This window comes from Ruditapes philippinarum, unplaced genomic scaffold (genome assembly GCF_026571515.1).
Source record: "Ruditapes philippinarum isolate M1 unplaced genomic scaffold, ASM2657151v2 ctg2122_1_1_1_1, whole genome shotgun sequence".
NCBI classification, from domain to species: domain Eukaryota; kingdom Metazoa; phylum Mollusca; class Bivalvia; order Venerida; family Veneridae; genus Ruditapes; species Ruditapes philippinarum.
In genome coordinates, this window is record NW_026859915.1 from 93877 (window position 1) to 119000 (window position 25124).

General features: G+C 33.6%; 1 protein-coding gene across 1 annotated transcript in view; it reads right to left on the bottom strand.

The window, feature by feature from the left end:
* The window catches only part of LOC132758273 (transmembrane protein 94-like), a 47960-nt gene that overhangs the window by 8579 nt on the left and 14257 nt on the right, over positions 1–25124 (bottom strand). Inside the window, exons 9-21 of the mRNA XM_060749834.1 lie at positions 23134–23199; positions 15049–15170; positions 14182–14275; positions 13438–13546; positions 12238–12340; positions 11443–11607; positions 10603–10789; positions 9413–9612; positions 8288–8555; positions 7843–7983; positions 2735–2834; positions 953–1061; positions 24–198 (exon numbers count right to left, since the gene is read on the bottom strand). Of these exons, the coding sequence (XP_060605817.1) occupies positions 24–198; positions 953–1061; positions 2735–2834; positions 7843–7983; positions 8288–8555; positions 9413–9612; positions 10603–10789; positions 11443–11607; positions 12238–12340; positions 13438–13546; positions 14182–14275; positions 15049–15170; positions 23134–23199 (1839 nt within the window). The remainder of the gene's footprint in view (positions 1–23; positions 199–952; positions 1062–2734; positions 2835–7842; positions 7984–8287; positions 8556–9412; positions 9613–10602; positions 10790–11442; positions 11608–12237; positions 12341–13437; positions 13547–14181; positions 14276–15048; positions 15171–23133; positions 23200–25124) is intronic.

Sequence of the window (25124 nt, forward strand, 5' to 3'; positions counted from 1 at the left end):
ACCCTGACATAAAGTATACTTACCTCAGCTATAAGATGTATCAAACTGATGTTTTCATTTTTACTGATTAGAATGGGACACATGATAGAGAGAAGGGAGCTGGCTAACTGCAGAGGTGTTGGTACATCCATATCCCATAGCAAACTGGCAGTCGGCTGTCTTATACATACTTGTGGACACAATGGCTCCAGTGCTAGACTAAATCAGTAAAGTTATAGCAAATAGTTGTTATCCTGGACTTGGCAGAAGTGTGTTTTTCCCATCTAATCCAGATATAAACATTTTCAGCTATAGTTCCATGGTGTACAAATATCCACAATATGGTGGATACGGTGCTTTCATTTTGAAAGAATCCATTTGTGGTCAAAAGGAATATTAAACAAGAGCTGTCCTTACGACAGGGCGCTTGCCTATTCTCAGTGTTTGATAGTAAGAAAAGGGGCATAAATCAAAATTCATAGTTATAGCAACTGTGTCCATCATGTTTTATAATCACAGAGTACAAGTTTCCACCTATTCCCTTCAGTTGTTTTGGAGATACCAACTTGCACAAAAAACTTAACCAAAGTGTTAAGGCGACGCTAACACCTGGGTGGGTACAAAAGCTTTCCCTATTCTTCAAATAGTCAAGATAAAGATGTGTAAAAAAATACATATAAATATTGATAGAGTACACCAGAAGAACTTTTTTAACTTGTGGTTTTACTAGTCATTGTAAATGCTTACTCAATGACATAAAATGTGGTTATATATAATCATATTTATCAAAGTATTTACATTTATGATTTTAATTAGCACTATTTATAACCATAACTAGCTAAAAGCTTGATGCTACTTACAAAAAAAATATTATTATCTTTCTGTGTATTTGAAAATATATAAATAAGCAATAAAATATACACATTAAAACAACAAATGGAATTGTACCTGGTAATATACATTAACAGCTTACCTACAATCTGCCTGCAGGAATAGTGGAACATTTTGTTTATTAATAGAGCTGCCAACACAGAGTACAACCTCTCCTTCCTCCTGCATGATCCTGATCATCTCAGACGTGGCTAAAATATCACAAGGATATTGATATTATATAAATAACACATAGGTTTGTAACAGTAAAATTATACCCTGATGAAAATACCTGAGAAAAATACTGTCACCCAAGGCGTTAGCTGTTTTGCTGTTACTCACAAACCTATGTGTTATTTATTTTATTTCCCGAACAAATACTTCATTGGGACATTGTTTCTGCATTTTTCTATTTTTAAGATTTTTAGAGTTCAAAAGTACTGTAACCATAATAATGTAATAGTACACAATTTTTAGTCATACATTACACTTGAATTAACAATAAGAACAACTCCCGTTGGCCTATAGGAAATCAACATTCTAAAAATAGTGAGGTGAAATAAAACAATTAGCACTCATTATTTAAATTTTTCAGACATCAGGTCTTTTACTTTCTATAACAAAAGGACATCAAGGTATAACAACAAATTTTCTGCTACTCATACATATATATTTTGTTCATTTTACCCGTAACTTGCCTAATATCTTAACTGGATTTGTAAATGTATCAATCTGGATAAAACAACAAATCATTTTGTGGGAAAATACTGGCAGAATTGGTCCTGTTGCATACAGCAAAAGTTAAAAGATAAATTGGAGATAAGGTACATTCAAGCTAAAACAAGCAATTATCATAGTATTGCAAGCAATCCATAAGTCCCCTACCGGTTAGAACCCCAGCAACATTCTGATGGGCCATTGGCCATTCAATTTTACCAGTGGATGAATGACATGAATGAACATAAATCTTTTGAGTTCTAAGTTTGTCTATATCGCAGTAATGTGTTAAGTTTCCCTGTCTAGTAAGGAAATTATGTTTATACAACCTTGTGTGGGATTTTAAAGTAAATCCTATAAGGAATGAAGAAGTTGGAGTGAAAAATACCAATTTCTCGAAAAAAATCTTAGTTCAAGGGGGAGATAATTCTGGAAATAGTCTTGCTAGAGTATTTAACCTCCTCACATATGTTGAGTGATAATAAGAAACATATATATGAAGTTTGAAGTAGATACATTAGGAAATAAAGAAGTAATTTAAAAAAGACAACATTTTTTTTCCATAAAAATATTAAGTTCAAGGGAGGTAATGCTGATAATTTTTGTGCTAGAGTTGTAAACCTTGTCACATATGATGTGGTTGATGGTCAGAAACTTATATTTAAAGTTTGAAGTAAACACCTTAAGAAATAAAGAACTTATAGTGAAAAAGCTGAAAAATTTAAATCAGAAATCTTGAAATTCAGGCTATTTGTTGCCATAGCAACCAGAATTTTCAACATAGGAAGAAAAGAAAAAGATGTGCATAATATCCAGACTGCCATCTACCCATATTTTAAGTTTCATAAAAATATTTTCAGTACTTTTTGAGTTATCACTGGATCCAGTTTATGTGTTAAATTTGCCATATTTTCAGACTATTTGTTGCCATAGCAACCAGAATTTTCAACATAGGAAGAAAAAAAAAAAGACGTGCATAATGTCCATACTGCCATCTATCCATATATCAAGTTTCATAAAAATAATTTTAGTACTTTTTGCGTTATCGCGGGATCCAGTTTTGTGGACAGACGGACTGACGGACAAACAGATGGACGGACAGACGGACGGAGGGTAAACCTAAAGTCCCCTCCGGTTAAACCAGTAGGGGACTAATGATATTACTTACTCTCTGGTGTACAGTCTGTAAATAGATTTACCAGTAACGGTACATTATCTACATTCCTAAGATGTGGACGGATATTTTCTATACCTCGAGGTAACTTTGCCTGAAATCACAGAAATAATTGAGCCGCGTCATGACAAAACCAACATAGTGGGTTTGCGACCAGCATGGATCCAGACCAGCCTGCGCATCCGTGCAGTCTGATCAGGATCCATGCTGTTTGCTATCAGTTTCTCTACTTGTAATAGAGTTGGTAAGCGAACAGCATGGATCCTGATCAGACTGCACGGAGGCGCAGGCTGGTCTGGATTCATGCTGGTCGCAAACCCACTATGTTGGTTTTGTAGTGACGCGGCTCATATATATGTTACTTCACTCAAATATGATAATTTGTAAACAGGATAATAATTATTGAAACACATATTATTTTCATGGATCTTCAGACAAATATGCACAAGACACATAAGTTATTTACAAAAACTACAATAATAATGTAACAGTGGCCAATCAACATAATATATTTCTTTCATAAACATTTTTGGAAAAAGTCCATTCATTCAAGACACATTTTTACTACTGTTTGTTGTTTTTTTTTTGGTTTATGGACATTAATTACCATCAGAAAAGAATGTACATGTATGTTATCCCTGCCTCCTTTAACAAATCCCACTCCTATAAATTGCATTTTAACATTTTCTACAAACCTTACATAAGAGGTTTTGGGTTGCTTGTTTACATTTAATGACCTGTTTGGTATATTTTACCTTGTTTTAAAACAATGTGTTCTTAAAATGATAAAACTTCATAAAAAAAAACAAGAGGGCCATGGTGGCCCTGAGGTCGCTCACCTGTATATAGGCCCCTTACCCCCAGGCCAATTTTTACCCAAGGGCTGTTATTTGTTTATTTGAACAGACTTGGTAGACACCCATAAGAAGATGTTTCATGCTAAACATCTAAGTTCTAGCTCATTGGGTTTTTTAAAAGAAGATTTTTAAAGTTTTCACTATACACATATAGTTAAAAACAATGACACCCTGGGGCAGGGCCAGTTTTGACCCCCGGGCTTTTATTTGAACAAACTTTGTAGATATTTACTTAAAGATGTTTCATGTTTAATATCTAAACTCTAGCTATTTGGGTTTTTTCAAAGAAGATTTTTAAGTTTTTGCTATACACATATAAGGAAAATCAATGACCCCCGGGCGGGGCCAGTTTTGACCCCAGGGCTTTTATTTGAACATACTTGGTAGACACCCATTAGAACATGTTTCATGCTAAAATCTTAGCTCTAGCTCTTTGAGTTCTTTAAAAGAAGATTTTTTAAGTTTTTGGGGCGGGGCCAATTTTGACCCCAGGGCTTTTATTTGAACAACCTTGGTAGACACTCATTAGAAAATGTTTCATGCTAAATATCTTAGCTCTAGCTCTTTGGGTTCTTTAAAAGAAGATTTTTTAAGTTTTTAATATATGCATAAAGGGAAAATCTATGACCCCCTGGGGCAGGGTCAATTTTGACCCCAGGGCTTTTATTTGAACAAACTTGGTAGACATTCACTAGAAGACGTTTCATGCCAAATATCTAAGCTCTAGCTCTTATGGTTCTTTAAAAGAAGATTTTTTTAAGTTTTTACTATATGCATATAGGGAAAATCAATGACCCCCTGGGGCGGGGCCAATTTTGACCCCAGGGCTTTTATTTGAACAAACTTGGTAGACATTCACTAGAAGATGTTTCATGCCAAATATCTAAGCTCTAGCTCTTACGGTTCTTTAAAAGAAGATTTTTTAAGTTTTTTTACTATATGCATATAGGGAAATTCAATGACCCCCGGGGCGGGGCCAATTTTGACCCCAGGGCTTTTATTTGAACAAACTTGGTAGACACTCACTAGAAGATGTTTCATGCCAAATATCTTAGCTCTAGCTATTACAGTTCTTTAAAAGAAGATTTTTTAAGTTTTTACTATATGCATATAGGGAAAATCAATGACCCCCTGGGGCGGGGCCAATTTTGACCCCAGGGCTTTTATTTGAACAAACTTGGTAGACACTCACTAGAAGATGTTTCATGCCAAATATCTAAGCCCTAGCTCTTAGGGTTGTTTAAAAGAAGATATTTAAAGATTTTTCTTTCGGTTGCCATGGCAACCAGAGTTCTGCATGGAATTAAATTCTTTGAACAATTTTTAAAGGTGACCACCAAAGGAACATTCCTGTGAAGTTTGGATGAAATTGGCTCAGTGGTTTATGAGGAGATGTCATTTAAAGCAAAAGTTTACGGACGGACGACGGACGCCGGACGGACGGACGACGGACGGACGCCGGACGAAAAGCGATCACAAAAGCTCACCCTGTCACTTTGTGACAGGTGAGCTAAAAAAAAAAAAAACACACAGGAAGAAAAAACATGCATGCTGCAAGCCTCTATGCTTAAAAGTCTATCTTTCTACTTTCAAGAATAATCATAAAAAATTGTTCAATAACAACATTTATCTTTCCTTCTTTCCTTCCTTCTTTCCTTCCTTCCTTCCTTCCTTCTTTCTTTCTTTCTTTCTTTCTTTCTTTCTTTTTCTTTCTTTCTTTCTTTCTTTCTTTCTTTTCTTTCTTTCTTTCTTTCTATTTTTCCTTTTTTGATTCTTTCTTTCTTTCTTTTTTTTGGAAAGTTTTTAGAATGAGAGTGTAGTGACATGATTTGCATGGAGGTATGTGTGTATGGTAGAAAGTGGGGGAAGGTGGTATATATACAAGTACTGCAAATTCACTTATATTCGTGGGCATGAAATTTCGTGGTTTTATCAAAACGGGCATTTTCGTGGGTTCTTAAATTCGTGGATTTTCAATTTCTTGTAAAAAATAAAATAAATAACCTTATGCAAAGTAATCTTACACTTAATCGCCTCGCATTTTACTAACCGCATGTACATACATATCTTTAAGTATCACACAGCACTTGTCAATAGATTTAATCCTTGCCTTGTAATATATAGAATAGAGACATGGCAAGAAGTATTTGTTGGAATAAAATTTCGTTGGATCTTAAATTCGTGGATTGACCTACCCACGAAAACCACGAAAATTCGTGCCCCACAAATAATAATGATTTTACAGTATAATTAATGTATAAATTAGTTTATTGTATGTACATGGTATATGTGTTATACTTCCTATCTACCGTGTAAAGGTGTAACTTGCATTTTTTATGACAATCACATTCTTTTCTAGAATGGTTTAAATATCATTTTTTTCCTTTAGTAAACTTTATATACCGGTAAAAATTTGACTGTATGAAATTTGATAGTTCTTTTTGATCTCGATACAGTGCATTGTGATTGTGGATGTACAAAGAATGTGTTAATTATAAAAACCTCTTTGATTACTCCTATAAAGTCATATTTGGGAGAAATATACAAATCATCTGTCTGAAAAATGAAGAAACATTCTTGTATAATACAACATTCTTCATGAGATTCTCAAATTTCCATATGTGTATTTATAGTTGTAGCAGTAACGAAAAAATATTACCCCTTTTATTTACAATTGAGTTTATACATGTTGCTTTCAGTATCAAAAACTTAAAGAGTGAAATTGATTGCATATTTTATGTGGTAGTAACAATGAAATCATCATCCTCAGTAACTCATGCGTACTTGTTACGTATACACTTCATTTGATGAATGTAGTTCAGCGTAATCAGTACCAGTAGGTTCCAAAAAAGCGAAATCATTATAATTCAAACTAAAAGGGTTTTTGTCACAAAAACATATGTCTGCCAAAACTATGTATGGTCACTCATGTGAAGTTTCATTGAAATCCCACCAGTAGCTTAACCTGTGAAAGCAAGACAAGATTTTTCTATTTATAGCTCTGGCGGCCAATTTGTGCAGTGAAGCGGAACATGACAGTGATGTGCACAACTAGGGATGGTACTGATCGCTCCTGTAAAGTTTGGTTGAAATCCCACTAGTAGTTTTACCTGTGAAGGGCAGACAAGATTTTTCTATTTTTAGCTCTGGCGGCCATTTTGTGCAGCGAAGCGGAACGTGCCGGTGTTATGCACAACTAGGGATGGTACTGATCACTCCTGTAAAGTTTGGTTGAAATCCCACCAGTAGTTTTACCTGTGAAGGGCAGACAAGATTTTTCTATTTTAAGCTCTGGCGGCCATTTTGTGCAGCAAAGGGAATGTGCAGGTGATATGCACAACTAGGGATGGTACTGATCACTCCTGTAAAGTTTGGTTGAAATCCCACCAGGAGTTTGACCTGTGAAGGGCGGACAAGAATTTTCTATTTTTAGCTCTGGCGGCCATTTTGTGCAGCGAAGCGGAACGTGCCGGTGATGAACACAACAAGGGAGGGTACTGATCACTCCTGTAAAGTTTGGTTGAAATCCCACCAGTAGTTTTACCTGTGAAGGGCTGACAAGCTTAATGCCGACGGACGGACAGTCAGAAGGCTAAGGCAAAAACAATATGTCTCCCAAAAATTTTGGAAGACATAATTCTATAAAATTTGTAGAAATAAAATTGTTTAAACATCAAGACAAGATTTATTTAAACATAATATAAGGGGTCTGAGATCTGATCTGTAAAGAAAAATTGTGTGTTAGCATTCTGTAGTTTAACTATCTCTGATACACAATTTACTAAGGAAATCTCATTTTTTAAACATGAAAAATCTTCAACTAGACTTACAACCAGACATGCAACAATACACCTAAAATATGATAAATCGCCAAATCTGGAATTGCCTGGTTATTATTGCACAGAGTTTTTTTAATGAAGGAATCAGCTGATAACCAATTCCTGTCAGCTGATACTTAAACAAGAGCATTGCATGCCGTGTTAAGGGTCATATGTTATATGTCAACGACTATCAATCCCCAATTTTTGACTAACAATTTAAATGAAAAAGGGGGCATAACTTCATCTATAACACTATATTATGACACTTGTCTAACATTAACAACTGCATCTTGTCATGTTAAGCAAGTATTTCAAGTTTCATGTTGATAACTTTTGTATCGGTTTTCTGCCCCACACAGATCTCAAAATGTCATACGGTATAGGCACGGTGACAAAAGGCATACATTTATACTAAAATATTCACCCTATTATCAAAGGCAAGGCTGTCCTCGGTGTTTTCTGTGATATAACTGGACGCCTGCCTGCTAAGATCCTCCTCACTCATCCAGGCCGAATGATCCTCACCATCCATCTCTATATCTGATACATTTAGGTCATCTCCATACTGTAACACAGAATATAATAATTTGGGTTTTTTTATTATAGATTTTTTTTACTGTGATTATTAAGAACAAGGACAAAATGACATATAAAATGTCAATTAATTGAATATTTTTACATGGTGGCCAACACATTTAACCTCTCTAGATCAACACCAAAATATTTTGCCTCTCAATGGGTGCAGCTCTGCACAGGTTATACTACTATACAAATAAAGCTCTAGAATAAACCACAAGGTTGTACTAATAACTTGGGATGAGTGAGACTTCATGTATAATACCAGTTATAGTTTATCAAGAGTGTCTTACATGCAGCTGTTCATCATGTAGTAAAAGGACCTCCTCCATAACTTGAGCATCTATCATCATGTCAGCTTTCACTTTCCTCGGACTCACTATGGCTGTTTTCACCTGGGTTTCAAACTTCACCTGAGAGGACCCGAGATTTACTATGCTAGGTGCACTTTGGCTTCTGCTCTCCTTGTTTGACATCTGCTGTGAGATCTTTCTAGAAATTTTGGACATAACAGGCTTCTCTCCCTTTGGAATGCTGACGGTGGACCGTCTGCTGGCATGTCTGTAATATGATTAAACCATTTTTGTAATTTTTTTTTAAAATTAATGGTTTAACGCAAATTTTGTACTTTATACCACCTTGCAAAATTGCATTTACCTTGAATTGTCACCCTTTTATTTAATTGTAAATTTTTACTTACAATTCAGCTGATTTTGATTTTAGTCAGATTTCACTGTTTCAGCTTTTCTACATCCCATTTATAATTACTTATTTACTATACATATGACTCTGTTACATTTTTATTTATATTAACTCAATTACATGTACTTCAATTATGATATTAGCTTTAGTTGTGATGAAATTTATCTCATACATATATTTTACTTTAATAATAATCCCATGATATGTTCCAAGAATTTCAAGATTTAAACTCATCTTAGCAACCTAATATCTAGACATGTCACAAATGATTTTTTTCTCAAATATTAATACCAAACATCTTGGCTGAATGGTAATTGTGTGCATTGGATGTGAAAAATCCTATTCAAAACTCCAAGTCATTTAGCTAATTTGGGCTATATGGCAAATAGCTTAAATTGTTGAAAGCCCTAATGACATTATCTCAGGTACAAGAAGATAGTTGTGACAAAATTTCTCTACCTAAAATAAAACTCCTTCCAAATAGGACTCCTAGTTGGTAGGTGCAAACTTCTAATTCTATTTACCCTAAGTGCCCCTTTAATTAAAGAGCTTTTTTCAGACTTATATTTTTGTTATGATAATATTGTCTTTCCTACTTAATACAATTTATGAAAGACCTCAGTTGCCACTTTTATGCATTTCAAACACAAGCTGGAACAAAAGCAAAAAAGACAATATAGAAAACGCGAAAAACTAAAATAAACATATAAACATACTGTGAGGCATCATGCCCAGATATATTAGCGGACATGGCAGACAGATATTGTTCCTCAGAACGTAGAGATATATGACAGTTCCAGCCGGCCTCGAGACCCATCTTCTCCGCAAATACACGACTCCGTACCTCATTCTCCTGGGAGAAGTGTACAAAACGTATACACGCTCCTTCCAGCTTGTCTATTAACTGTATGAAGTCCTGTAACAATTGAAAATAATGCAATTTTTAATGTTTATTTAATATGAGTACACGTATATATGAAACTTGTCCCTCTAAATTATACAACATAGAACAGCAAACAGTACACCAAATATTAAATACTTGCTGCGAAATAACAATTATTCAATGTGTTTGTTTCGTTTACGTGCCAGTTGAACAGTATCAGTCATATACTGGCTGACTTACTGTAGATCATTCAAAAGTGAGGAAGTCAAGTGAGAATTGGATAAAACATATTGTTGGTAATAAAATAATCACTTAATATATGTGCAGTGCCCCAAACCTAAACCTACCAACCCAAGGTCCTTAGACCTTGAGCTCTACCTAATGATCTAGGTATGCAATCATCAAGCTATTATATGATGTTGATACTGCAATATTGTTTAGTGCCATCAAAACTATTAATTAAATTTGTGGTATCAATACAAAACCCATTAAGTATATAATGATAGCCTTAACAAAGTTTTATGGAAATAGTAGTACAAATGCTTAGTTTTAGCCTAACCTTGCTAAATGTCTTAAAAGGACTTGTCCATATTTTACTCTGACTACAACAATTCACCATTTTTAGACAAAATTTCAAAATATAAAATAACTCAATAGCCATGATCTGATCGCACAGATGTACCCACTGATCTTGATTTGCACTGGACACATAGGTAGCATCTGTTGTCTTTACCATGCTATGAGTTATATTAATTGAGCCGCGTCACGACAAAACCAAAATAATGGGTTTGCGACCAGCATGGATCCAGACCAGCCTGCGCATCTGTGCAGTCTGATTAGGATCCATGCTGTTTGCTTACAAACCCTATAACAAGTAGAGAAACTGATAGCGAACAGCATGGATCCTGATCAGACTGCGCGGATGCGCAGGCTGGTCTGGATCAATGCTGGTCGCAAACCCATTATGTTTGTTTTGTCATGACACAGCTCAATTATACATTTGTATTATTTCTTTCTCCTAACCTGTCTTGCCTGATACTGCATGGTAACCATTCCTATAAACACCTGATTACACTGTGTCTGTAATACCCCTTTGTTACTGTCGTCTGCTGATTGGATACTCATTGAATCTATCAATGAATCGGCACTGAAAGATCGCGGGAAATCCCAAGGACCATGCACATCTGACATTAATTCAAGATCTCTGTCACTGAAAACCAACAACAGTCATAAAATACATAAAATATTACAAAAGGTTGGTAATTTTTTTCATACAATTCTAGGTTATTAAATGTAAAATACATTATATGAGTATATATATATACACAATTCTTTAAATATTTTAACTGAAAACATAAATTTTTGTGCAAGAATTTCACTCAAATATTTCAATGCCATTTTTTCTCTCTCTAAAATTAGCTAACTGACCATTTAAAAATAAATATTATTTAACCTACCAGTAGTAGGACATATTTATGATAGTAACATGTTATATATACATGTAGAGAATATTGAATGAGTGTGGGTTCAATAATAAACTTATTGAACAAGTTGAATAAAACCATATTATGTGAGCCTCTGGCAAGAATAATATTATTTTATTCAACAAGTTCAATTAATTTAGTTACGAAGCTACACGAATATAATATTCTATTTATCAAATATCCAAAATAGAACTGTTTACTTTACTTTTTCATTGACGCGCTTATAGTGTGTCATTAACAGAGTGTTTCTATGCTATGATTTTTAATGCAAATGACGTAATGGTCAAAATATATTCACAGCCGTGCAATACCATATTTATGGAGTCGCAAAAGTGGCACGGGTGTGCAATATATGGTGTATATGTTACAGCAGACTTACAGCGAGGCCATACTACCAGCCAGGTTTATAAGATGTGTATCATCTGGGAGTTCCACATATAGATCTACTGAACTACCACTCATACTCTGTCTTACTGGACAATATGAAAATGCTGTACAATATGAACCAATACTTGTACGGTGATAAAAATCCAGTATCTTCTTCCTGTATAATTACATGTAAAGAATTTAACACATACAAATACTGTGAATGTTCATTTTACAGATGTAAAGTCTAGATTTCATTGCAGTTAAAATATTAAATATTCCTATTTTTAGAAAATGGTTGTTTCCCTTTTACTGTTTTATATGATTTGCATTCTTTAGCATAAAGCCCTCTCATTACACATGTACTGTTTATGTCAACTAAAACAATACAACTTACTTTGATTAATCAAAAATTAGAATCTACTTTGTAACAAAAATGTTGCAATTTTTTCACAGTAGTAGCCAAAATCAAATCTGCGAGCATACAATATAAATGTACATTGTTGTTTTGGGAAATTTTTGTTTCCCATATTTCATAAAAGTATATTTTCATCTGCTCTGCCCTCCCAATGAACCTAGAAATGAACTGTATGGATGATAGCTGTAGTAATTACAGGCATACACCACAAGTATAAATCCTCACCAGCATGAACATTAAAGCCGTCTGACTAGATTCAACACTCCTGGTAGATTATAAATCAGCAGTTTCATATATAAATACCCTAAATCAACAATGGACACTTCCAAATCAATAGTAGGGCTAGTTCATGACACAAATGTAGAGAATGTAGAATCAAAACTTTGCTACCTTTCTGTCGGTGTTAGTGGTGTGAGATCTTGACCGTCCCAGAAATCTGTGCAACATGACAACACAATATCTGCTGTACCTTGTGTCAGCAACTGACAGGAACCTAAAAACAAGAGCTGTAGGTAGGACAGCAACGCTAGACTATTCTTAGTGCTTGATAGTAAAAAAAATATGCTTGATACAGTTACCTCCTCCTGTTTACAGGTTGGGGTCATGATGGTGAACAAGTGTGCAAAATTTCAAAGCCATATGTCAATGGACTTTGAAAATATTTGAACTATTACAAAAACTTTAACGTAAATTCTAAGTCAAAAAAGGGGCATAAGTCTGTCAAAATGCTTGATAGAGTTACCTCCTCCTGTCTACAGGTTGGGGTCATGATGGTGAACAAGTGTGAAAGTCTCAAAGCCATATGTCAATGGACTTTGAAAATATTTGATCTATTACAAAAACTTTAACGTAAATTCTAAGTTGAAAAAGGGGCATAATTATGTCAAAATGCTTGGTAGACTTACCTCCTCCTGTCTACAGGTTGGGGTCATGATGGTGAACAAGTGTGCAAAGTTTTGAAGCCATATGTCAATGGACTTTGAAAATATTTAAACTATTACAAAAACTTTAACATAAGTGGTTACGCCGACGCCGACGCTCGGGTGACTACAATAGCTCTACTTATTCTTATCGAATAGTCGAGCTAATAACAAGAACACCCTTGCACACAATGTTACCGTACTCCTTTTAATAAGGTTGATCTTCTAAATAATCAAGCAGTGTGGTGTTGAACAAGACAAAGACAGTCTGAGGATTCTCTTCACTGTTAGTCTTAAGTTTACATATATTTAGCAGTTTTTGTTTTTCAGTTCAGACATTAAGGACATGAAAGTTGGTCATGTCATGAATAGGTAGGAAAATTCAACAAAATATTCTTAAAATAAAATCATAAACCAAAGCTGACATGTATTTTCTTACTACTGTGAAGTGGTATGAAGAAAAGTCAAAAATATTGATGATCTGCACAGCAAAATGTGCTATGTTACATGCTATGTGTTTTTTAAAGGAATTCAATTTTTATTAAAATTGTGTGTAATTAACCTATAAAGAAACTTTAATTGGTTAACCTATAAATGTAGGAAAAACTTTAATATTTTTTTTTTCATTTAAAGTATGTTTTATACCAGTACCATACATGCATATTATTACCAGATATTTTTTCTCGTAAGACCACAGACACCATATTTGGCATCGGTATCTTATGCTGAATGAAGGATTTGGCTCGCTGCAATCTTTCCTTAGTTGTCATCTCGGCAGACTAAAATAGAAATATATGAACATGTTGGGTAAAGTACAGAATACTGAAGTTCACAAATATGGGTTAAAAGACTGTATTCTGAATCAATCTGTCTAGACGTATTTGTTTTTTTAATTAGCAGGTTGAATGCTCTCTCTGTTACATGCATGTTTACATGCAGGACTACTGTAAGAGAGGACGGAAAATTCCTATACAGCTAAATTTATCTCGTACGCACATTATCATTGATCGGATAACCTATTTACGAGAAAACTTAACTTGTAGTTTAAAGCAACTGGTTCACACTCTGGGCTAAAATTAAGTTTAATTTATATATATTCATAATTCATATTGTGAATATGCGTGAAATAATTTTTTTTTTAATATTTGATAATATACAAAAGTATCATAGAAACAATTTAGGTTAGTGAAAACAGGAAAGAGCGATCAGCTTAAAATCCGAAATAAAAATTCTCAAGTTTTTTGTTTGTTTTTGTAGTTGTTGTTGTTTTTTCTTTATTTGTTTTGCGAGCATTGAATAGGATAATTAAAGATGCTACAATCAAACTGTAGAGAAACACAAACTAAGAAAAAAAAAGAGAGTAGAACTTCAAGCTGTGGCTATGAACTCTGCTGTAATAGTTAAATTACTTTACCACTTGTCTGTACATTCCAAGAGTTTTTTCGAGAGTAAAGATATCCATAGCATTGTTAGAAAAGCCAATTTCTCTTGCCAAGGAACACATACATCTGGAAATATAAAAATAAAAGTATTCAAATTATTGTCAAATGAAAATAAAATTCAGTAATGTTCTTCACATGAAAGAATCTAATTGGGATTCAAACCAAAGCAGTGAGGGGCAAATGGTTTGAAGTCAACAACCTTAACCACACAGCAACTAACGCCCCTTTGTCCAGGCTTTTTTAGGCACTTTAAAAGAACCAGCATTGCTCCTGGCTTAAACAGGTACACAAGTACAACCAGTATTGTTTCTGGTGCAAACAGGCACCCGAGGGGAACCAGTAATGTTTCATACACAAGAAGAACCAGTTTTTATTTGCATAGAAAATGAACAAAGCAGTCAACAAAATATTCAGAGCCTTTATTGAGACTGAACTATTACAAGTTAGTTCCAGGAAGCAGATTGTGGAGTGGCTCAAATAATTGCTCAGTTTTCATAAGAATCAAAATTAAAATATGCCATATACCATATATAAAAGTAAAAAAAGGAAACAAATAAGAAATGAGCCGCGTCACGACAAAACCAACATAGTGGGTTTGCGACCAGCATGGATCCAGACCAGCCTGCGCATCTGCGCAGTCTGATCAGGATCCATGCTGTTCGCTATCAGTTTCTCTACTTGTAATAGAGTTGGTAAGCGAACAGCATGGATCCTGATCAGACTGCGCATCCGCGCTGGTCTGGATCCATGCTGGTCGCAAACCCATTATGTTGGTTTTGTCATGACACGGCTCAAATCATTTGATGGAATGTTCAATTAAACACAAAGTCTATATTCACCTTCTATTGACAACAGCCACAGTTTCTTCATTCTGTAGCCCTGCACTAGCCACATGATCAGCAAATTGTGTATACCAGGATGATGTCTCCAAATTACATGTGTTTGCTAATACAGTCAAACCCTGAAATATATATAATACAGTAAACTCCACTTATACACATATTGCTTATAACAATATACCACTTAAAACAATGCTGTTGCTGCTGTCCCAACTCATGTTTTCGAATTGGTTGCCTCTCGGATATAACAATATTCGGATATACCTATATAAATTCAGTGGCCCCCTAAATATTGTTAATAGCGACATTTACTGTATATCCAATACAACAGCTCCAAATTAAATTTTATGTCCTGTGCAATTTTAGATAAAAGTGTAGCTAACATGGAAAAAATTTCTGAAATTATTTATTCAGATTAGCTCATAACACTAAAATATTTGTTAAATTGTCAAACTCTTTAAGGATTTAATAAATACTTTTCTTTTTTTTTTGGTCAATTTGCACAATTAAAATGATTAATTTGGGAATGCTCTGAAATTTTGTGCAAAAGTTATTGATTAGACCCACAAAAAAATTAATGGTACAGCACAAAGGGGGGAAGACAATTTTTTGTAAAAACCTCTTTGGGGAGCCCTCTTTAAATAACATTTCATGAATAAAGTAAAAGTTACACACAATCTAACATTGAAATTTCATCTACAGAAGGAATATTCAATGTACATGTATCATTAAGACTATAATGCCATAGCTTACATAAACAAACTTTTGTACACATGCTTATACAATCAAAATAGAAAAGCATGTGTTTATTATAACAGGGTTTTATTATCTTAGACACTGCCTTGACCTAAACACAAATTATATGCCAAGGATGTGACAAAAGAGGTATTTGTCACATTATTTTTGTAAGACAGCACACTCCACTACATGTATTGTCAGTGCTTGATAGTATGAAAAGGGGTATAACTTCTGTAGAAAGTTGTTGGGCCTTTGTCCATCACGTTAGATAATCACAGAGAACAAAATGTGATCAGACAAGTTTTAACCTGTTCCAAGTCAGTAGTTTGGAGATTCCAACTTGCATGCAAAAATTTAACCAAAGTTTGACGGTCAGACGTCTATGACCGGGTGATTACAATAGCTCTCCCTATTCTTCGAATAGTCGAGCTAAAAATTATAATGGTTTTTTCCATTTTGTAACAGCTTGTTTAGGCATTGCCATACTTGTCGGTCATATTGATGCATGGCAAGGTAAAATCCATATTGCGAATATACATGATACATACCGGTAGCTATTTACAATTCTGTTTGATACATATATCGAGGACAAGGCAAATCAGAAGTTATAGTACATGTTACATGTTTGTTTACGTAATGTGTAAATAACGGCACATTGGCTAATGTAATCAAACAGACAAATTGACCTCATGCATACTTATTACAGATTTCAAACCTGTCTTCATCAACCAATTTTGGACTTTATGAGTAGAAAAAAGTTCTATCTATATACACATACATGTAGTTTATCAAAATGTATTTATTATAAGAGAACATTATTGATGTGGACTTTGACAATCAGGTGTTTCATGTTTATATCGACAATTAAATATAGTTAAAAATGACACCCCCACACCACCCATATGATTATGTAATTGGTATAAATAAACACATAAATTTGATTTAATACCATATTTACTATATTTCTTACATTTTGGTAGAATTTCAAACTCCTTTGGTCATTTATTAATAACTCTGTGCAACAGTACATATGCAAGACACAATCATCAGTTAGTCTCAATATTTCGACTGCAAGAGCGACCGATTTGATTTTTCATAGATGTCTGTCTTTACGAAGGGCGACCATCGTCTATATAATAAAAAGGCCTAAAGCGCACAATTTGTTGGGCTAAATCATCAGTATGACATATCACTACAATCACCAAAATTAAACATTTTTTTACCTCGTATTATAATTCTATTAAACAAATGACAATTTTATTTTTTACATTTTTATGATTTTTACATCACATTATACCCATATTCCCATATATAGGCCTAACAGTTATGATTTAATATTTATCATTTTTATTTTACCCATACTACTATCTTACATAGCATCTGTATCAATTTCTTTTTACAAATTCCATTTTAACCAAAATTTAACATCAAATGTTTAACTTTTAATGATGTTTTTACCACTTCAAATATTTATAAAAGCACTGAAACAACATTTTACATTATATTTTGATGAAATTTAATATTTTACATCAAAAAGGGACATTAAATGTCATATTAAATGTGATTAAATCCTCAGGGTTCTGCAAATTAGGTTACAAAGCTGTTTCAAGAGGAAAATAATGCTTTTCTAAAAATAGAGCAAAAAAATAACTCAATGGTTTCACTGTAAAAATTGGTGTGGAAATGTAATTCATATGGGTATATCAAGTAGAACTATATGATAATACCACAGTTTATATAGATGAAGGTTAGACAATAAGTGTCTTACATATAACACTTTTGCACCGAGAATTCATGCCTTAATTCACATGACACAGTATTTTTACATGAATTTTGAAATACGAGTTTCTCAAACTAAGCTGATCTGATTCAAATGCATCAACAATAAAATAAGAATACAGAACCTATCTCCAGCTTTCAGAACCAAAATAACTCTCAATGTACTATTTCATTACCTACACTTAACACCAATTACAGAAATCAGTCCTGTTCCAAAAGTGCGTATTTTAATAATGGGATGAATCTATTATTTATTTGTCATTTTCTCCAATATTCATCATTCTGCTAACTTTATTTCTGTACCCACTTTACATTTCTGTACCTACAAAAATCAATTGTTTATTTACCTCTGTCACACATACAAAGACACAGTAATACTATTTGCCCAGTTCTTTTCTCATAAATAGCCCATATTGCCTTAAACTGTCTACTGTAATACACTAGCAGTGTACTTATCTGTACTCAACTGACCTGAAACAGACCTAGATAGAGAACAATGATGCACTGATACTGTACTGAATTTACCAGTACATAGAGTTTCATAATATGTAGCCTCAGTTTGGAGAAACTTCAAATTGAATGGGATGAACACCATAATTATATGTCAACAGCAAGAGAACAGTTCATTTTCTTTTTCCTGCTGGGGGGTGGGGGGTATATTCTGAACAATGGCAAGGATATCAAAAGTAGAGTATCTTAGTAGAATACAGGAGTACAGAAGTCATTAAAGCTGCCTAAAAGTAATGATGTCAAGACCTGTTCAAAAAGTTCAGAGATAAACAAGAGTTGTAAGTGATGCAGCACACCCTCTGTTCACATAAACTCGTCACTATCACAAAACCAGGCAATCATTCTAATTGTCAAGATACACTGTTTTTTTTCAATTATTGACTTTAACAAATATATGTGTAAATTCAACAGTTTCCATAGAATTTCAAGAAAAGTCGGAAAATAATTGAACAAATATCTTCATTTAAGTTAATCTTTTCTATAAATAGATTTTTCCAGCTTCCATTTACAGAGTTATTTTGAATGATTAAATGTGACCTTTACCTGAGGAAGCCATATTTAATACTAAGAGATTTCTGTTACAGTTTTTTTTCCAAGATTCTGTTTGTGGGTCACAGATTGGACATGTCACTTAAATGGAATAAGGAGCCATTCTTTTGAAAAGAAATCTTAGTTTCCATTAAAAAATATACTTAAATCATTTACATGTATTTACAAACACACAAAATATGAAAGTACAAAGATTATCAAATATATACATCAGTTGCACATGCAAGCTTTCATAATGTTAAATTCAAAAAAAAAATTGGTGTAAAATATGGGTCATAACATTGGGATCAGATGGGAAAAACCCACTTTCGCCAGGTTCTGGAGGTTCTTTATAATTGGCGTACCAAGGCGGTGTATATGCTGGTCCATACTTTAACTAGTGGCATTGATTGGCACTTTTGCTCATATAGTTTTATCCCTTAACCCTGCCAAATATACCTACTGTGCCACCAGTGTGTAGACCAAAATCAGCTGGCACATTGGTGTTATCTTATCACAAACTGCACTGTTTGCTATTCAGTCAAAACTAAAAATTACTTTGAAATGTCCGTAATGATGATTTATGTATTATCCAGAGTGAGGGATAGGCAAGTTCATATAAGTTATTGGAATTGTAAAAAAATAAATATTCTGACCCATATTCCAACTTCTAAAAAACAAATATTTAAGGAACTAATATAGAAATTGTACTTTTAGATAGTGAATAACTTCTACATTATAATAATTTCATTGTACTTTACTGTACTTTGACCAAGCCTTAGCAGAGTACAAAACAATGTATGAAAACTGCATTGTACTTTACTGTACTTTGACCAAAGGTGAATAGTACATAGTACAACATAGTACAACACAATGCTGTAACTCTGATGGAATTTTACTTTCCTGTACTTTGACTATAGAGACATAGATAACATTCTAAGCATGATAAGCTTTCATTTTTGAAACAGTCCATTACCAATTTGGGGGATATCAAGATGTTAATTTTAAATAAGTCAGCCGACAGTATAGAGCCTGTTCAGACTACATGGACATGCAGGCTGACCAGGCTCTGTACTAGTTGCTGGCAAATGCTAGTCACTTAGGATACCAGCAACCTAAGGGTAAACATTTGCAATGATATACTTTGTTAACAACAAACTCCCCTTCTCATATAGTGAACGCTCTGCTTGTACAGGCTGTACTATCAAAAATCAATTATTTGTTTCTTTCCATAATCTACTCCCCAGACATTTTCTTCTTTTTTCATCTATATATTACATTGCTTGAACACTATTCACCTTCAGTGCACCACTGAGCACTTGAATGACCTGCGTTTGACATAGATTTACCATTCAAATGTACCACTGTTGCACTGATGTTTGATATGAAGTGTACTGATGTTAGTAGTGCACGAAGTTTGCATAATGGCTTATAACAACATCACATCCTGATCACACCTCTGCATAGTAAATGCCATAATTACTTGGATAGGCGGAGAAATAAATTATTCCTGTTATAACAGTTACATGTAACATGCATGACTGATATGTGTCACCTTTAAAAGAAGGAAAAATGAATATATAATAAAGACAATAATATGGCTGGCGACAAATGAATGGATTCTATTAAGAAGAAATTTCAAAATAAAATTCTTGATCAACTTTGAATGACAGATGATTTCATTTATATATTTAAGTATATTTTAAAGAAAATGCATAAGTGGTTATTTCTGACATTGTGATCTCTGTTTAAAGATATGTTACAATAAAATTCATAAGTGGTTTAATACAACAAATGGTCTCTGTTGAAAGGGATGTTAAAATAGAATTCATGAGTTTTTTAATAAAACATATGGTCTCTGTATAGTAATAAAACATAATTATGGTCTCTGTATAGAGATATGCTAAAATTAGAATTCATGAGTGGTTTATAACAACAGGTGGTCTCCATTGAGATGTATACTAAAATAGAATACATGACTGGTTAGTAACAACTCTGTTGAGAAATATTAAAATAGTATTCATGAGTTGTTTTTTATCATAATTTGGTCGTTGTGAGTTATGTTAAATAGAATTCATGAGTGGTTTAATGCAATATATGGTCTCTATTGAGAGTTGTGTTAAATAGAATTCATGAGTGGTTTGTAAAAACACATGATCATTGTTGACAGGAAAATTATAACAGAATTCATAAGTGGTTTATAAAAGCATATGGCCTCTGTTGAGGGGTATGCTACAATAAAATTCATGAGTGGTTTATAACAACATGTGTTCCATGTTTAAAAGTATGTTTACATAGAATTCATAAGTGCTTTATAACAACATATTGTCTCTGTTGAGAGGTACCATGTTTAAAGGTATGTTTACACAGAATTCATGAGTGCTTTATAACAACATATGGTCTCTGTTGAGAGGTATGTTAAAATAGAATTTGTGAGTGGTTTAAAACAACATGATTGTGGAGTGGCTTATAACAACATGTGATCTCTTTCGAGAAGTTTATAAAAATAAAATTCATGAGTGGTTTTTAACAATATAATATATTGTCTACAAAGGTAGTCATTAATTTCAGGTGGTTTCTTTTTAATGGAAACTTCATGAGAGGTTGATTTAACACTTGTTTTCTGCTTAAAAATATTCTTCAAATAAAGTTCATGAATACAAAAGGCAGATGGTCATTAAGTCATTTTTAAAATATCAATTTTTTTAGTCATGAATAACAGGTAGTTTCTTTGTAGAGGTATTTTTTTCTTGAAAAGAATTCATGAGTGGTAAAAATGACAGTTGTTTTCTGTTAAAGAGGTATTTTTCAAATAAATTTCATGAGTGGTTTCCAATTACAAGTGATCTCTATTAAGAGGTGGTTACTACCATGAAGGTGACTCAATGGTGAATTAAAACAGCTTTACACTTTTATCACAATCAAGCTAAAATAAATATGTTGAAACTAATTTTAAATAGTCTCTGTTCAGAGGTTATTATGAAATAACATTTTGCTGTGAGTGTTAAATATGACATTCATAATCTAAACTCCTTATTTTTACAAATGTATATCCATGATGAAAACAGTTTCATTCCCATCTAAAAATAAACCACTTTAACCTTTATGAACGAAATTCACCTACATTATTATATTAATAACCTACATTACATGACTAGTGTCATCATACAATGTGTTTAATTAACTTAGATATATTCAAGACAAATTTGCATTTAAGATTTATAACAAAGGATGTTCATTCACAATTACTGTATAAAATGTTAATTCAAACACTTTTAATCTTTAACAAATTATATCAAAATTTCAAATTTTTCTTCTCTTCAACTGTAAATCTCTCTCTTCATTTACTCATAAACAAAATCCAGTGGAAACAAATTACAAGCCAGACTTTCTACAAATACTGTATATAATTTCTAAATATCCCTTTTCACACTTATTATACATGTATATTACAACATAGTTTGCAATTTTTGGGATCTTTTCAATCTATTTTTTGTAAGTCATATGGCACCCATTTATAGGTAAAAGTCAGCACCTGAGTGGCAAAAGTCAGCACCTGAGTGGCAAAAGTAAACACCTGAGTGGCAAAAGTAAACACCTGAGTGGCAAAAGTCAGCACCTGAGTGGCAAAAGTCATCACCTGAGTGGCAAAAGTCAACACCTGAGTGGCAAGTCAGTACATGAGTGGCAAAAGTCAGCACCTGAGTGGCAAGTCAGTACACTGAGTGGCAAAAGTCAACACCTGAGTGGCAAGTCAGTACATGAGTGGCAAAAGTCAACACCTGAGTGGCTAAAGTCAACACCTGAGTGGCAAGTCAGTACATGAGTGGCCAGTTAACACCTGAGTGGCTAAAGTCAACACCTGAGTGGCAAGTCAGTACATGAGTGGCCAGTTTAACACCTGCGTGGCTAAAGTCAACACCTGAGTGGCAAAAGTCAACACCTGAGTGGCTAAAGTCAACACCTGAGTGGCAAAAGTCAACACCTGAGTGGCAAAAGTCAGCACCTGAGTGGCAAAAGTAAACACCTGAGTGGCAAAAGTAAACACCTGAGTGGCAAAAGTCATCACCTGAGTGGCAAAAGTAAACACCTGAGTGGCAAAAGTCAGCACCTGAGTGGCAAAAGTAAACACCTGAGTGGCAAAAGTCAACACCTGAGTGGCAAAAGTCAGCACATGAGTGACGAAAGTCATCACCTGAGTGGCAAAAGTAAACACCTGAGTGGCAAAAGTCAGCACCTGAGTGGCAAAAGTAAACACCTGAGTGGCAAAAGTAAACACCTGAGTGGCAAAAGTCAACACCTGAGTGGCTAAAGTCAACACCTGAGTGGCAAGTCAGTACATGAGTGACGAAAGTCATCACCTGAGAAAACTCACTGACCTTCCACAAGCTTGCTGGATAGCTTCTTCAAAATCTCTGGGGAGATTAAAACCCATAAGAGGAAAGTAATTTAAAAGTCTGTAACAGAGGTTGAACTAACCAGATATATCATAGTTTAAAACTGCACCAAGTTTAACAGATAAAAACTTACCAATGGTTTAAGAGATGACAGATGCTGGTCCCAGGACGGGTCATCAAAGTGTACACTGAACAATGTCTGCAATAAAATAACAGATTATAATTATACATTATCACATAAAACGTGGCACAGGAGTGTAATAAAGCCATTTATTACATGCTTTTCGGTGGTTTATAGAAATATATCAGTGATATAAAACTGGTAATTTCACTGTTTGAAACACTGAAATTACCACTTTGATAATTTCACTGTTTTGAATTTAAGCCCCTTACGTTGTTTCAGTGAAATACCAGCGTGCACAGAACTTGGTACCAACTTAATGACGTGACGTCGTAAATGACGTCACGTTGTATTATTATTTGGCGCGCTTTTAATTCAGTATTAGGTTTAATGTCTTTTTAAAACGTTTCTTTGCATACAATAAAAAGAAAATTTGTTTAGTTTAGTGTAAGATCGAAATATATTTCACCTTGTGAACACCAAAAGTTCATATTTCACTCGTGGCTGCGCCACTCGTGAAATATACCTTTTGGTGCTCACTCGGTGAAATATATTCCGATCTTACACTGAACTAAACAAATATCCTCTATTTAATAAAAACGATATTACACTAGTGTAATAACACTTTGACGTGACGTCATTTGCGCTATATAGAAACATAGCGTTAAAGCGCGCTTGTGTTAGCGTTACACTATAGGCGCGTCATTGAAAAATTACTCATTTTAACAGTTTACTGTTCTTATTTTATATATGTGATAAATAGAATATTATATTCATGTAGATTCAATACTAAATTTATTGAACTCGTTGAATAAAACAATATTATGCTCGCTAGAGGCTCGCATAATATGATTTTATTCAACTCGTTCAATAAATTTAGTATTAAACTACACTCATTTAATATCCTCTATGTATACACTGATCTACAACTTTATCACATTTTTTTCTGGAAAATAAAACATTTAAATATAGATAACATGGAAAAAAAGAGCAAATTGGGAGATAATTCAAAATAAGAATTAGAAATTTTAAATTTTGCAATTGTGCCTTCTTTCATAAATAGAAGGCATTGAATGAGTGTAAGTTCAATACTAAATTTATTAAATGAGTTGAATAAAATAACATGAAGCGAGCCTCTGGCCAGCATGATATCATTTATTCAAAGAGTTCAATAAATTCAGTAATGAACTTGCACAAATTTAATATATGGAAAATGAGTCTTAAAATTTCACTTTAAACAGTATTGATAAATATATCACATACTGTTTAAAGTGAAAAAGACTCATTTTTCATTGATGTGCCTATAGTGTAATGCTAACATTTAGCGTGTCTTTAAACTATGATTGTATACGTCACGTCAAAATGTATGCACGGCCATGCAATACCATTTTTACAGAGTCGCAAAAGCAGCATGGGTATGTGATAATATGTACTTCTGAATATTTTTTTATACATATTAACATAACACCCTTTAATATTGATAATTAATTTTTTCAATAAAGGGACATGATCCAAGATACAAAGGAGACAGAGTTATGGTTCTTACACACTATCATTAGTGGAACTACTAATCAAGATTGATGCATCTTTTTTTTAAAAGTTTAATACATTAAGAAACAAAGTTACTCGCTCACAGTAAACAAATCTAGTTGTCACCGCTGTCCCATAAATATCACTCACTATGTAAGTGATTTAAAAAAATATCTTGTTGATTATAAAATAAAAATCTGACCAAAATCGTTTTTAAATATTTTATCCTAGTTTCTGTACAGTAAGCTAAAACAGGAGTTTCAAAAATCAATACCGTTATACAACATATGGTATTTGTATTGTTTCTATTGCACCAGATAAAAGATTCGTATTACTTGGAGAAGCCAATAGCTATAAGTTTATATAATCATCACATCAACTACTAGAGGGCATTGTTCGTGTCAAATCGACTTATAAACAGGACATGCATGTCAGAAAAGTGATCTGAAATTTAGACAGAAGGACAACTGAAG